General features: G+C 35.8%; 1 protein-coding gene across 1 annotated transcript in view; it reads left to right on the forward strand.

The window, feature by feature from the left end:
• The window catches only part of LOC148953958 (putative sodium-coupled neutral amino acid transporter 11), a 175541-nt gene that overhangs the window by 144340 nt on the left and 15076 nt on the right, over positions 1-16125 (forward strand). Inside the window, exons 5-7 of the mRNA XM_089086866.1 lie at positions 2323-2575; positions 12164-12234; positions 14359-14520. Of these exons, the coding sequence (XP_088942992.1) occupies positions 2323-2575; positions 12164-12234; positions 14359-14520 (486 nt within the window). The remainder of the gene's footprint in view (positions 1-2322; positions 2576-12163; positions 12235-14358; positions 14521-16125) is intronic.

Consider the following 16125-nt stretch of genomic DNA (forward strand, 5'->3'; position numbering starts at 1 on the left):
CCATAGGCCTTAGATTAATTCGACCCGGTGTTTACACGTTTCTTTTAAAACAACTGTAAAACCGTGGCGGTTCTCGGTATATTTTTTTTGTCGGGATATGTATATGGAACTCGGCAAAATTCGACCCATTGCCACCTGAAGAAAAACAATCTTGGCTTGAATAATACACAGTAGATGGCACTGCATAAATGAAGTTTAAAAGCAGAAATGATTTCCCACTCTTGTCCAAAATCAGACGCATAATCCTAAACAGTATCTCACTAAATACTTCCACTCAGCACTCGCGGATTCCAGTTTACTGTTTTCTTTCTTTTTTTTTGAAGTAGATAAAACGGCATAAACCTTGTATACAGCCTTGAACCCAGTCATCTAGCAAATACAATGGTAGTTGGCCCTGCTGATTGGATCACCTAAAGAATGGCGCTAAGAAATGGAAACGGCAAACTGGAGGAGGAGGGGAGTTTTGGAATACTGGTTTGAAATTAAACTGATGAGACTCATATTCTAAGACGCCATTCCTAGCTTGATCGGAAATAGTGAATACAATGAAATGATTAAAAAAACCTGGTTCATGTAATTCAACTTTCACAACCGTTTTAGGTAAGATGAGGTACTTGACCACGTAAAATCAAGTTTTTAACTTCATTTTCAAATTTGCTACCTTTAATTTTATAGGAAACGACCAAACAATTCAACAACATTTTAATTTAAAGTTTTCCCCCCTTCCCCATCTTTTTAGGGCGGAATGGGCATTAGGATACAGAAAATGAAACCCTAAATTCAGATTTGGAGTCAGCATGCTTCATTTGACAGGATATGACTATCTAAACTCTAAAATATTTATAAACACAAAAATCAATTTCTCGCCGTCATTTCCCCCTCCAAGGACAAATTTGGGATACTTGTACAAAGCAGATTCAATTGGATTTTTGTGTGTAATCAAGTTAATTTTTATGAACATTTTGGTGCACAAAAAATATGTTACAATTTCCAAAAGGTTTGATCATTTTTTCCTGTATCTTTTCTCCACTAATAGGGTTGAGACATACTTTGCTCATTAGGAGGAGATAGGAAATAGAGGGGGGGGGCTAATGAGGCAAATATGGTCCTAGATTATCTGCAAGTTTTCTTATTTTTAATTTGACTTTACTTGTCATTAAAAACAAACTGTTCATAAGACATCTGCCAAAAAAGATAATACCTCAAAAAATAAAATAAATTAATCCTCAGAATAAGCTAACTTTTATTTTCAGTTTTATTCTCAAATATTAAACAAAATAGATTTCAGTAAGTGCTTTGCTACCCTATGGGGGTTTGTTTGAAAAGTTGTTGTTTACCCTATCTTGTAATTGACTGAAAATATTTTGAATGGAATTACCTCTAGACATAAATTACATTTGTGGATCAATTCAGCATAATCAACACTATAATTCCTTGTAGATACGCATGCATATACTCGCTTATTATAAGCTGATTTACCCAAATGCGCAAGCCTATTTTCAAAGTTAGCATGTCTAGGAAATACCACGCTTCCGCCCTATTTTCAACCTGTGCAAAACATAAAAAAAAACTTGAAGATAGATAAAAATTGTTTGTTTAACGACAAAAGAAATTATAACTCCACGGTGTTGTTGGTTCAAAGTTGGGACGTTTAGGTTTAACACAATTTCAAAAACCCACTATATATATGCATGGACTTACAGTGCGCAAGCACACTGGTAAAGAACAGTGATACTGGTAGATTACACGAAAGAGACTTGTGAAACACATTTGCCATTCTGAATTCCAACATCTTTTAACTACTCATCAAAGCCTGAAAATTTGGTCATCGCGGTGACATCCCTTCTTCAAACTGCACTATCCTTAAATTAAAACTTTATCTACAATATTTTTCAGTCTAGTGTGTATCATCATTTTAGATGATTCACTTTAAAACTTTTTCTCAAAAAGAAGTTTATTAAAAAAAACTCAAGGGCTACATTGAACTAAAGAAGAGGAGAAATAAAGTCAATTAATAATTCGGACGTAAGACACGCAGAAATTACTATCAATAAATAAATGAGATCAAAAACGAACAGAAATTATAGTGAATAAGTGAGTCAAACTTAAAAATCCATAATAGCTGATGCTCAATTTAAAATTACAACAAACAGTTTTCCTAACATCAAACTAATCAGCTTAGTTAAATGAACTTTCAAAATAAATGTCTGTATTAACTGTTTGTTTTGTGTGGACTATTTGACTCTTTAGAAACAACTACGCCACTCTGCGGCATTACTGCCTCTGAAACTAAATAGTATAATATTTCTGATTTTATTTCAGCGATGATCAGTTACAACGTCATTGTAGGCGACACCCTTACAAAAGTATTTAACTATTACTTGGATAGTAAAAGAGATTCAATCTGGTCGGATAGAAACTTCATTGTCGCTGTAGCAACTGTGGTCTTAACTCTGCCATTGTCATTAAAAAGAGGAATGTCAAAACTTTCAAGTGCATCAATGGTTTCCATGACTTTGACGATTTTTATTATGGTGATAATCTTCGTAAGGATGAAAACTTATCAAGTTTTGATGTAAGTGAACAATTCAACCCTGAAAATTTATATCTCTTAAGAACGATTCACATGCGTATTTAGTTGGGCGTCAATGTTTACGCATAATGATTACCACCCACTCATAATTTGCTTCCTCTCTTATAAGCAGCACTGGCTGCTCCAAAGCGATGATGGCTAAATACAGATATCCGACTAACTAAAAGTGCTAACTGTGTTTTAGAAAACATTTTATAAATGGTTTTAGGTATGAAAGCATGGCTTTTGAATTTGGAACAGAAAAAAAAATATAAATTCAATGGTTTCGAATTGTAGGCTTTCGAAAATGGAAGGGTTTAAGTTTTCGAGAAATTTGTGAAAATATTTATAAAACATTTCCTGGCAATAATATGCGAGTAAAAAGCAACTCATGACAATGGTGACTAAAATTTAAGAAAAAGGAAGTTTTAGTAATAATATATTCGTCAAGAGATGGCTTTTCCTGGTCATGCTAAATAATATTAATCAAAATGATAGCTTATTTAAACGCTTCGTACGTACAAAATGCAATCGAGGAGAAACAAGATGGGAAAACTGAAAAAAACTTATAATCGGGGGGCACACCCAAAAAGAACGTTACACTTCTCACAGTCACTTATATGTTTTAAAAAACTGACTAGTTTCCCCGATATATAAAAATCATAAGGTTTAAAGGTACCCCATAACAAAAGTGTGCAAAGCATAATTATTTATACTTATAATCAAGATGTTCAGGATTTTTCGAGACTCGAGGAAACAATTTTATTTACAATCTTGCCAGTTTCAACGGTCAAATAGTCATTTAAATTATGAAAAGCGTTAACTTTGAGGATCCCATCTTAGAACTTAGAAAAGTTTGTTGAAACTTCGAATTTAAAAATACCTTTATTTTCCAAAGGCCCAGGGCTTATAAAATTATTTCGACAAGAATAGTGTGTTTCAGACGATATAAAATAAAGATTGATGCAAACGGAAGATTTTTGGCCAAGGTCAATCTTCCAGATAATTTAAATCATCAAAATAGGTCAAAACTTACCTTGAGAATGGTACTGGAGATGTTTGGTCTGGTAACCTTAAAATTCTTATCCAATGGTTCTTGACTCTCCAGTTCAGCAAAGCTGTAGTTGAGAGTTTATTTAGTAAGTAAAACCTCAGATTTTATCATCACAATTGTCTTGTGAAGTGTTAAATCAGCTACAATGTCCTTACATTTGAAGTCTTAAATGTAAAAAGAACAAAAGTACCAAAGGCCAATAAGATTTCAAGAAGAGGCCGCTGCACTGTTATCCGAGCCCCAGTATTTTTCTGCAAAGTGATTTCTTGTCACCTTTCGTTAAAAAGAAAAAAAAACTCATCGTAGCTATTACCTTTTGTCAGAGAGAATTTATGATTCCTCCTCCTTGGAATTCCACTATTTTATGAAAAACTTAATCTCTCACTTTGAGAGTCCCGTTTTTCGTGTTTTTACGCTTTGTTAATCTACCTCACGTGTCAGGCAGCACTAAGAGTTCCCTTCTTTACAAAACTTAATGACACGTTCAATATTTCTTTTTCCACTTTGGGACAAACTGACATTAATCTTTTGTCCCTCACAAAATAGAGAGTAAAAAATTTTTTCACTAAATTTGAAATGTTTCTTTTTCGTGTCATAATTTTCATTTTAAAGATTATTTGCTTTCTAACCAGGATGATCGAAAAAGGCAAGCATAAGGAAGCAGGTAGGATTTTATTGTAGATACCAAAATTAATGATAAAAATAATTAAAATGCTAATCATCTGTCGACATTAGAATATTTGTGACATTTTAGTTTGCTATTGAGAAAACCCTGATTTTTGGGACTTTTAAATTCCCAGTATATCCCCTCTTTTAAGATGTATATTTGTAATATATTGGACACCAAATCCTTCAATCTGAGCAATTTTTTATTTTTTAAGTAAAATGAAATTCTAGTATTTTATTAAGTCTAAGTAGTTACACAGTATTTACTATTAGGAATCCATGTTTATTTTTAGTTTGAATTCATGACTAATTGCAATTTACGCTTGTTTTAGGTATAATCTCTTCAGTCATGCTAATATCTTTTCGTTCTATGTTTGATACTAAATAAAAAAAAACAAGTTTTTCAACTGAAAGTAAGGAGCAACAATCAAACTTAAAACGAACAAAAATTATTACGTATATGAGGGCGCTCGCCCCCTAGTCAATACCTCGCTTTTTATGTTAAAGTTCAAATTTTGTTCGAATCACAAATCCCTGAATCTTGAAGGCCGTTTAATTAGAATAGATAGCTTTTTTGAAAGTACTAAAAAAAACTAGGGGGCAAAGCACCTCATATACGTAATAATTTTTGTTCGTTTCAAGTTTTAATGTTGCTCCTTAATTTCAGTTGAAAAAACTTGTTATTTTTATTTAATTTCTGATCGTTTTTTAAATAATGCTAGGAATTTGGCACCCCTTTCATAGAAACGTCCCTTCCTCAAGGAAACGTCCTCCATGGAAAGATCCTCCCACGTAACCCCCTCCTCAAGCCCCCCACCAGAGAAAATCCCTCCTGAAAACGTCTTTATACTTCCCAAAAACCAATACTATATGTAAGCAATGGGCAAAGTTCATAACTTGCAGCCCTTACCCCGGGAACTGTGGGGGACTAAGTCATCCTCAAAGAAATATTTACTAAATTTTCAACTATGCTGAACAAATTGGCTATCTCCAAAAATTTTGATTGGGTGACTTTGGGAATAAAATGAGCGTGGGAGGGGGCTAAGTTGCCCTCTAATTTTTTCGGTCACTTAAAAAGGACACTAGAACTTTTAATTCCCGTTCGAATGAGCCCGCTGTCGATATTCTAGGACTAGTGAATTGATACGATCACTCCTGAAAAAAAACACGCATCCGTGACCTTTCTTCTGGCAAAAAATACAAAATTCCACATTTTTGCAGATAGGAAATTGAAACGTCTACAGTAGGGTTTTCTGTTACACTGAATATGACGGTTTGATTTTAATTAAGATTGTATCACTTTTAGGGGGTGTTCTGCATTTTTTTCCAAAAATAAGGCAAATTTTTTCAGGCTCGTAACTTTTGATGGATGAGACTAAATTTAATGAATGTTATATGTTTGGAACCAGCGTAAAAAGCCAATTCTTTTGATGTATCTACTATTATTAAAATTCCATTTTTTAGAGTTTCGGTTACTATTGAGCTGGGTCGCTCCTTACTTACAGTTAGTTACCACGAACTGTTTGATATTGTACCAATTTATACTCGTCTTAAGTTTTGGATTCACTATCTACTTTGGGTGCTAATGATGTGGACAACGTCCTTCGCTGGAAAAAAACAACAAAACAATAGCCTGGGAAAGATGGTGAGCAACATGATAGACATGTTTGAATTCGAGGTTTTACGTCAATTCTATGACAAAACTATTCGTGCTATGATCAAATGGGAAACAACACGATATGCTTTTCAAAATGGTAACATCAGCTTCACATTGAGCTTTGAAGAATTTGATAATTTCTTTTGGGAATTGTGACACTATCAGGATATCATTGCCTTCCCAGTGAAAGAATGTAAAAGTCCTGGTCAGACGACCTAGTCATTCCTATGAGTGGACAAGTCATGGACAACAACAGATTTCTGAAGATAAAGAAAAACCTACAATTTGCAAATAATAATGAGCCCCAGTAAAGGGACAAAATAGCTAAAGCAAGGTCACTTTTAGATGCCGTGAACACTGAACTTTAGCAAACTTTCCATGGCCGAACAAACGGTGTCTTTTTTTTATCTTCACAGGTAAAAAGTGTTTATTCAAGGAAAACCGATTTGGTTTCGATAGCCTTTTCATAAATATCCCCACAGAACCGATTTCTACAGTGGGTGAGCAATGAGTGAGGAACAGCCAGCAATATCCCTTGGTCAAAAGATGGTCTTAAATCTGTTGTTAAAGAGGCATCCCATTATGAAGTCTTCTTTGATAATTTCTTCAAAAGCCACGATCTTCTCACACAGCCTCACTTGCAAGGATTTCGATGCCACAGTCAGTGTATGTGAACACTGCTTGAAGGATGTTGTCTCGAAGAAACCAGAGTTATAGAAAAGAAGGAACGTGGTTATTATGTCTAAAGGTCGGATCGAGCAGTTTTGGCTATAAAGTAGAAAGATTGTACATCTCTTTGTGTAGCAACAAACTACGACTGTATAGAGTCGCTTCACTAGGGGAAAACGCAGTTTTGTCTACCAGATCAAGATCTACGGTCGATGTAGTTGTTAAAGTTCCGGGCTTCCACAGATTTACCCTCTGAAATCAACCATTCATAGTACTTATGACAGCAGAAAAGTAGGATCAATACCACAAATGCAAAATCACTCATAAAATAATTTCTTTAAAATCCACTTTTTTTTCAGAACTAGTTTGACATTAAACAAATATTTTTATCCTTGCTTAATCGTTTCCGCTAATGCATCCAATTAAAGGTTGTTAGTAACTTCTACTTGGTTAATGAAAGGATGTTCCTTCTGTCTCTCCCGTTAACAATACCTTTGTATTTAACCATTATACTCATATTAAATCGTCGGAATAGATTAAAGCAGCCACGGACGTTTCACGCTAAAATGATAAGCCACTTGTGAGTTTCTCTCAAAGAATCACATTAAGCATGTAATTGCATTCCACATTCACACTTTGTCTCACTCTGTCTTTTTGTCCGCCATAAATCCTTCTCTGTGACTATTGATCTCTTGGATATTTCACGGCCATTATAGTCAATTCATAAAGGGGGATCATTCCATTTATTCGAAGTTAAGTGGTTCTGCTAATGATCTAAGCCTAGATTTATTTGTAATGTGTTTCCTAGTTCCCGCTTGACAAAGAGGGCAATCTTAAATGGGATATTGCATAGAAAGCAACAATATTATATTTAGTTCTGTATTATAGAGAAATTCACGTGAAGTAACTTTTTTTTTAGTTTTCGAAGTAAAGCATCAAAAAGATTTTTTTATGTGATGATAATAAAATTGAAAACAAAGAAGTAAGATCAAGTATAAGCTGCTGTACTGATTCACTTCAATGACTTCTAGGAAATAAAATAGGCTGCTTGGGTATCCTCCTTCTACCCTTAAAAACTATTTGTACTAGATAATGCATGCTACAGAATCATGTTAAGTGCACTTATCGTGCCGCTAATATATTGTTTCGTGAGCAGCAAGGAAGCATGAGGAAAAGGTCTTTTCTGAAATGAGGCCACATCTTGCTAGGTGTCTTTTCCTTACCTATTTGAATGCGTCCCTAAATGCATAAAATATCATTCAGCAACTATACAAAGATTGCAATAATCTTGTTAGGTATTATATATGGTTTGTACTTACTTACTTGTACTTGTAGCAGGACTCAAGCATCTCCGCTCTCCCTGGCGTCCAGTAGCTTCGTCATTGTAGTAAGTCAAGAGTCTCTGTCGTTTTGCGAGTGGCTCAATCAGATCGAGCCTGAACTTTTCCCATATTCGTCCATACTTCTTGAAGCCATTGATTGGGTCTAGGTCAGTTTTGATACAGCCGAGCCACGTTTTATTTTGTCCTCCGAGTCGCTTTTTCCATCCCGAAAATCGTGTACATCAGAGGGCCTTATTGACAAAGGTTTCGTGTGGGCGGCAAAGTGTATGGCCGAACCATCGGAGTCTTCTTTGTTTAATTATAGTGGCCAAATCAGAAGGCTGATAGCAGATTTTGTGGAGTTCGATATTGCTGACACGATCACGGAGTTTGGTGCCAATGATTTTCCTTAAACATGAATGGTCAAATACGTTGAGGGCTTGAATGTCGGATGCTTTCATAGTCCATGTCTCACAGCCGTATAGTAAGACAGACCGAACAAGAGCCTGGTAATTCCTTATTCTTGTCTTCAGACGAACATTTTTCTCGTTCCATAGAGAGTGATCTAGCTGGGTGAAGACTCCAGTTGCTGAAGTAATTCTTGACTGTATTTCTGATGTGCATCCTCCTATTGGGTCTACCGGAGAGCCCAGGAATTTAAATTTATGTTTCTCGTCTATGGGCGTCTGTTTTTGTAAAATTGGGGATCATTGAGATGATGTACCAGACACCATGACTTTTGTCTTCAGGGACCCTATTTTTAGGCCGATCATAGAGAATTCCTCAGCCACCTTTGATACCGTAGGTTAAGTTTTTGAACAATATTCACCTAACAGGAAAATATCGTCGGTGCAACCCAGATCAGTTATCATGAAATAGGGACTTACTTTTACGCCTGAAAAATTCGTCATTGATCTGGTCATAATCCAGTCAGTCACGAAATTAAATAAGATGGGAGACAATATACATCCCTGCCGGACACCACAATCAATTTAGAACATCGAGGAGAGTTCTCCACCGATCTGAATTTGGGCTCGCGTGTTCTGGTAGTATGCTTGGATAAGTCTGACTATCTTACCTGGTACTCCTTCCTCTGTCATGGCATTCCAGATTCCATCCCTTAGAACATAATCAAAAGCTGTAATAAAATCTATGAATAGAGACACTGTTGGTTTCTCGGGTTTTGCCCTGTGTTCAGGGGTTTGTCTTAAAGCGAATATTTGGTCAATTTTTCCCATGCCTGGGCGGAATTCCGCTTGATTGGGCCTTGTCTTTGCGTTGCGCTGGATACGAAAACGATTATGTAGCACTATGGCAAATGAATGGAATTATCATCAACGACATAAAATAAACCTGTAGGAAAAATGTACGACGCTCACTTTATTTGCATGGAAATACTTGAACTAAGCGTAAAATATAGCTTCTGACGGGGTGTCATCTCCCCTCTTATTGTGAAAATATTTGAGTGTTACATTTAGGAACGCGTTCGCATGCTGAGCCGCACATAGGTTAGAGAGGAAGGAAGTTACTCAAGGATAAGATTTTCCAAAGAGCCCTAATTCAAGCACACCTGCATGATTTCGATAAGTTGGAGGAGGTGAGATTATTTGAAGCTAATTGAACTTTATTTCTATCTTTCATTGATTAGCAACGCTTCGTGACTACAAAGGTCATCATGCTTGAATAAAAATAATATTTCTTGCGGTTGATAGTTTTAATAAAAGGATCATTATATATGCATTTGCTTCTGTTTCCTGAATAAACAACTGAGTTAAAAGGATAAGTATCTGCCAGAGCCATTCCTGGTGCATAGGACGTCGAATCGACGTTTCAGCTGCCGTTTTTTTTATGGCTTGTCTCCGAAACAGCTGGAATTGCCAACTTGCAATCTTTCGTGTTTTTTACACTCTTTTTTTCACCATAGCACGGTTTCACTCAAAGGACGGGAAAACTACTTCTTTTTGCAAATTTTTGGCTGAAATGACTCTTTTTTGCATTCTTTTAAGAGATGTTGAAATAAAAAGTTCGTGCAAAATAAAAAACTTCAAAGTAAATTATTTAAGTGCAAAGGATAGAACTGCTAGCTGGTATGATCTTTGTTATCTCTGCCCTACCTTGCAGCAGTCCTCCAGTCGTCTTTCCAGCATTTCCAACCATTTAAGGAGAATTATATTAAAGTCATATTAAATAGTGAAAACGTGGAAAGTTGAAATTAAGATTTAATAACCATCGACTCGGTCTAGCTTCTCGCTCAGACACCAGCTTCAGTTAACATAGGAAAGACTACCAGGTGAGATTTTAGACCAGACAGTTAAATTCGATTTCCGTAGGTTGCTAAAGGGCCAATGTGCTGGTTGTTATAATTTTGATCAATGTGTTGTTGTTTTTTTGTTTTGTTTTTTTACCTCAAGTAGTGCCAAACAGTATGAGGATTGGTAGTGAATATTACTGGTACCCGTCGGATAATCGAGTGAGCAAGAGGTGTCTTGTCTTTTTTTGTTTCTTTTTTGTTTAAAAGATGCGAGGATGTTAAGTTGAAAGGAGATAGTGCCTGACAAGCCTGGATGACCAGGCTTCTGGAAGTTTGTAAATATTTATGTAAATAAAGTGATTTCCTCTTTAAAAAAAAAAAATACAATAAATCAACGGCTGATTGGCACAACCATTCTTCTTGGACATGGAAAAGTGAGTATGCAGTAAAGTGATGGAGAAGCAACGACCAAAGCAAACCTTTTCAAAGTTTACTTTGGAACTTAAGATAAAATAAAGAATTTGGTTTATTAGTTTTATTATCATTTGTAGAACTCTGTAGTTATTGATGGGCTCCGACGTCTCCTCGATTGGTCTTGCAAATACATCGAAATGAAATGTTAGGAACTTTTTTACAAGCTATTGATATTTTTTTGACACAATAGAAAGTTTAAATTTGCACTTTAGTGTTGTTTAGATAAAATACCCAGAAACACTATTTTCTCTGATGCATGTGATCTAAAATGTACCTTTCTTAAAGTTCTTGTCTCATTCACATTATTTCATGCTTATTAATATACTCAAACTTAATATACTTAAGGCAGTACATTCCCGAATAAGCAGCTATCCACTTTTTTTGGAATGTACCTGGGATACTACACATTTCAGTTAAAAAATGAAAAGAAATTTATGAGAAAAAGAAAGAAGGAGAAAATCCTGCAGAAGAAGAAAAGGAATTATTTTATACCACTATGAGAGTGTTCACCAGTTTTTTGTTGCGAAGTTACGGTACTTAACTTGATTGTACTGAGATCAGCTATAGTTTACGACTAGTTACTTGGACTTCTAATATTTCGTTCAAAACATCTGGACAAATTGGAGACAAAACTTTATCTAAATATTTTATCAAGTCAGCTATAGACAGTTAAAGGTCCAAGCGATCAAAATTAACACATACAAATTCCTAGCATCTAACTCAAAATCTGGAGGTTCCTTTAAGTAGGATGCCCTCTTTGACTTTTATTTTTAAATAAGTTTGAAAAATTGAAGAGTAATATATTTAATGATCGTAGGATAACTTATAATTATTTCCAAGTGGCGTAAGAGTGTTCAGAACGCTGAAAGAGAATGCGCGCGCAGCTATTTTTGACTTGCACTCTTTTCGAGCGAGAATTACTCAAAGATAAAAATATGAATCTTTGCGAAACAATCGTAAGCCCAAGAGTTTTCTTAGGTTACAACGCTTTGAAATTGTAACGACAAATGTAGCAGTCAGAAAAATCATGGCATGTGAGACTCAAAAGCCCGAGTAAAGAGAGCTTACAAGAGCGACTTAAAATCTATAAAGTTGGGCTCTTATTCAGAGGTGAAGCTTGGTTATGAGTTTGTAGGAGAGGGATATAAGGAATGTGCCAATAAAATCGTTCAGTGTGCCAACAAACACATAGGCTAAATTCAGACGCCTAAAGTTCCAAGACGTCGGCACGCATTGCGGAAGCCTTGGAAATTTTTTTTTTTGGGGGGGGGGTGTAAAATATTACTACTTCTACTAACAAATTACCGCAGCACCAAGCCACCTGAGGTCAAAACAGCTAGGCACGCTCCTCCTCCAACCTGATCTATTCAAAGCCCTCCTCCTAATTTTTGATTGGTAACTCTTTTTGTATTATGTGAGCTTCTTTATGATTCTTCATTTGGGGAACCAGTTAGATGTAAACGTCAGTACTGTTTTAATTTATTTTTCTATTTTTAAGTCCAGAAAGCTACACAGAATGGACCCTCTTTGGAAGAAGCATAACAGAAGCAGCAGGAATAATGACATTTGGTAAAAAAAAATTAAACTTATCTATTTTTACTAGGTTATATATTACAAAAAAATATATATAATCAAACCTGCACAAGACGGCTTAAAGTCTTTTGCCCTACAAAGGAGTAAAGCTTTTAAAATTGTTGTTAAAAAAATATACGATGTACTAAGTCAAGCAATCAATTGCATCAAAACTAAAAACTTTTATAATAAGAAATTCAGGTACTTTTATGTTAAACGCACTTTTTTATATAGTGCTAGTTTGGTTAATGCTAATGTAATAAAATAAAATAGGATGAATATGAAATAGTTTAGAAACAAATTTGGGCTATATATATTATATGTGCACATTAGGGGGTGGGGGTGTGGGGAGTAAAGCAAAGCATATTTTAAATACGTAACCTAACCTAACCTAGTTACTTTTTTCTCCCCCTAAACCCCAAAAGACAACAATTTAAATATCGTCAACGCATTGAAAACCACGCTAAGCATTCATTACTGTACAACAGTGTCTTGAATTAACCCATACAAAGCGGGTTTTCTATCGCGTCTCCAGTTTGACATATATAAAAGAGTACGTTTAATATAAAAGTACCGAAATTCAGTAAAAAAAAAGAATAGTTGCGTAGTCGAAGGACTTGTCACTATCTTTGGGGGAAGATTATCCTTAACTAAACATTTGGTTCTATATATTAATTTTGTAGTTCATGCTTTTCTATTTGTACTTTCCACTCTTCCTATGTATAGTTTCGGGGGGGGGGGTCTTGTCTTTCTTGGAACATTATTCCAGGTTCGAATTCTCAGTTTTTAAGGTTTATTTTATTGTCTCGTTGAAATACTGTTTAACTTTATTTTTCCCGCCTCTTTTCATTCTTTTTTTCTTACTTTTTTGGAAAGGTAATGTCATCTAAGAGGTTTTGACCGTCAATTAGCTTGGCGTATCTTTAAAAACCCTCTGCACTCTTCACATATTCAAGATTTGAAAGGTTAATCTCGGTAAGGTAGCCCGACGTTGATTGTGTGTGTGTGGGGGGGGGAGCAGGAACTCTTATTCGTCAAGATTACCTTTGAACAGACACTCCTAAATTTTGTTTCCTACGGATGATAGATGGCTGCTGAAACCCTTCCTTATACTTACGTATTTATTTTCCCAACCTACATGCTGGGTGTCGTTTGGGGGTGGCAATGGGGGCAGTTGCCCCCCCCCCCCCCAATAATGTGGAGAAAAAAATATTATACATCCCTTGCCCTTTGACTATCCAGATATGGACCGCTCTTACCCCCCCCCCCCAATAAAAATGCTGGAGATTTGCTCCTGCCTACATGTAGAGGGATAAATTCCGTTTGTGCTTCCAGTAAAGTGCATCAAGTGGTATCCCTAAGGCAAGGTGAGGAGAGCAGAAAACGAGACGATTCTCACCTTCTTTATTTTTAAATTTTACCCGAAAAAACTGGTATCTGGTACCCTAAGAGAAATATCAGAGCTACTTTCTCTTCCTTTTCTAATACTCTGTCAATATCATCTCAGTGTTTCTGCCTTTTCATACGATTTTTGAGAGACAGACAAATATAGCAGATATGACTTTCTAATACAAAGTCAACGGCGATTCATCTAGGTTAAATCCAAATTAAGATAAAGTAAAAGACCAAGTCTAAGACTCCCTAAAATACCAAGTTAAATCCCATTTAACTTTACAGAACATAATTTATGGGCATACCATTATCATGAATAAGGGAGGCAGGTGATTACCGTACTTTTCAGTTCCAAGTTCTAACAGTTAAGCTCAATTATTTCTATTTTGTTGTTTTTTTTTATTCGCAAACATGTGGTAAAACTTTGGTGTCTCTCCTCTGGTGTGTGCAGTAGCATCAGTTATGGAGAGGTAGGATTAGCCCTTCCCTTTCTCTAGACTTACCCTCCCCCCTCCCCCGCACTCCTCAAATTTTCAAAACACTTTTTTGTGTTTCATTGAAAAACCTATTTTTGCATTTTCATTAGAAAAATCGAAAAAAAACGAAAATTGCCCGCCCCCTCTGGATTCTCTCTACATTTCCCTCAACATTTTTGTAGATTGACATCATCAATTGCATGAATATTAATATTTCAGAGTTGATTTTATACTTTATATCCTTCTGTTTTAGCCTTTATGTGTCATCACAGCACATTTTTGCTGGTTGGCTCTCTTCAAGATCCTACTCCTGTTCGTTGGAACCAAGTGACTCACGCTTCAGTTATAGTTTCTACCCTTATCCACTCACTCTTTGGCATTGGTGGCTACCTCACATTTTTTTCACTCTCACAAGGTATGATGCAGCTTTTGCAGAGATTTCAGAGGTTTATATATATATATATATATATATATACTATATATATATATACTATATATATATATATATACATATATATATACTATATATATATATATATATATATATATATATATATATATATATATATATATATATATACTCCTATACACCCTACTATCTTACACCTTAATATCTACTATATCTATACACCCTACTATTGATCCTGCCAGTCTTCGGTTTACAATAACATAATCAATAAGGTTTGCTGTCTTGCCATCACGTGAATACCATGTTGACATCTGGGCCATTTATGATCAAACATTGAATTGGTTATAAATAACTAGATTGTTATACCTACAAAACTGCAACAGTCTGTACCTCTGTAGCCATTGCCGTTTTTAGTTTCTACACCAGATTTATCTAGGCTAGGATGCCATCTACCTCTATTTCTACCGACCTGGACGTTAAAATGTCCTATTAAAAGAACCATATTTCTACCTGGTACCCTGTCTATTTTCTCCTGTAACTGTAAGCAAAGTTCATCTGAGTCACTAGTATCTTCGTCAGTCGGTTCTACAGGGGAATATACTACTCTAAATGATACCCTGAACTTTTTAGGCATAAAACGAGCGATTAGTATTCTGTTATTAATACTTTCCCAGCCTATACATGACTTGGCAGCTTCCTTATTCATCATGAGCCCTACTCCCTGTCTCTGTACCCCATTCTTCCTGCCTGAGTATATAAGGTCTATATCACCTAATTCCATGCTTCCTACCCCTTGGATATGAGTTTCTGAAACTCCTAATAAGTCCAATTTGAATCATCTGAATTCGTCGGCCAAAATATCGATGCGATAGGTATTTTTTAACCTCGTGACATTCCAAATTCCAATTTTCATTATCTTGGCCTCAAAAAATTGTTTTGGCCTCAGGAAAAGCAATGGTCCCAAATACCAGTACAGGACAGCAGGACAGTTGCTAATTTGCACACATTTCGTGTGAAATGCACTCTTTTTTTTATCTCAGAAGTGATACGGAAGAGTGAAAATCACCGTTTTTGGGTATCAGTTGTCATTCACTTTAAACACCAGAAGTTTGCGACTTGTCATTCACTTTAAACAACAGAAGTTTGCAACTTCCTCAGAAGCACTTTTAACCCAAGGAAGAGGGTTGCCAACTTGCACACTTTTTGTGTTAAATGCACTCTTTTCTACCTCAGAGGGGATGTGGAAAAGGAGGTGCACACAGACTTTTTGACTTGTACCCTTTTTAAACAAAATCCACTCTTTTTGGCCTTGATTTGCACTCTTTTTAGACGTCGGCAGTTGGCAACCCTGGCGAAGGACAGGGACCAACACATCTTCTCAAGTCTTCACCAAAGCGCTTAGAACCAGACAGCAAGAAGCATCTGGAACCTCTAGTTGAATGGAAGCTATGTGCAATCCTGGACCCATCTCGGTCACAACATGGTTTTCAGCACTTGGCGATTCTCTTCTATCAACAAGGGTCAAAATCCTGCAAAAACAATCTCAAGCATATTAGCTCTGACTCACTATATGTTCATGTCTGCAAATATTGTGCTACTACGGGGAGTCAA

Source organism: Artemia sp. Qi Xiang Cuo, chromosome 3 (assembly GCF_049724085.1).
Source record: "Artemia sp. Qi Xiang Cuo chromosome 3, ASM4972408v1, whole genome shotgun sequence".
NCBI classification, from domain to species: Eukaryota; Metazoa; Arthropoda; class Branchiopoda; order Anostraca; family Artemiidae; genus Artemia; species Artemia sp. Qi Xiang Cuo.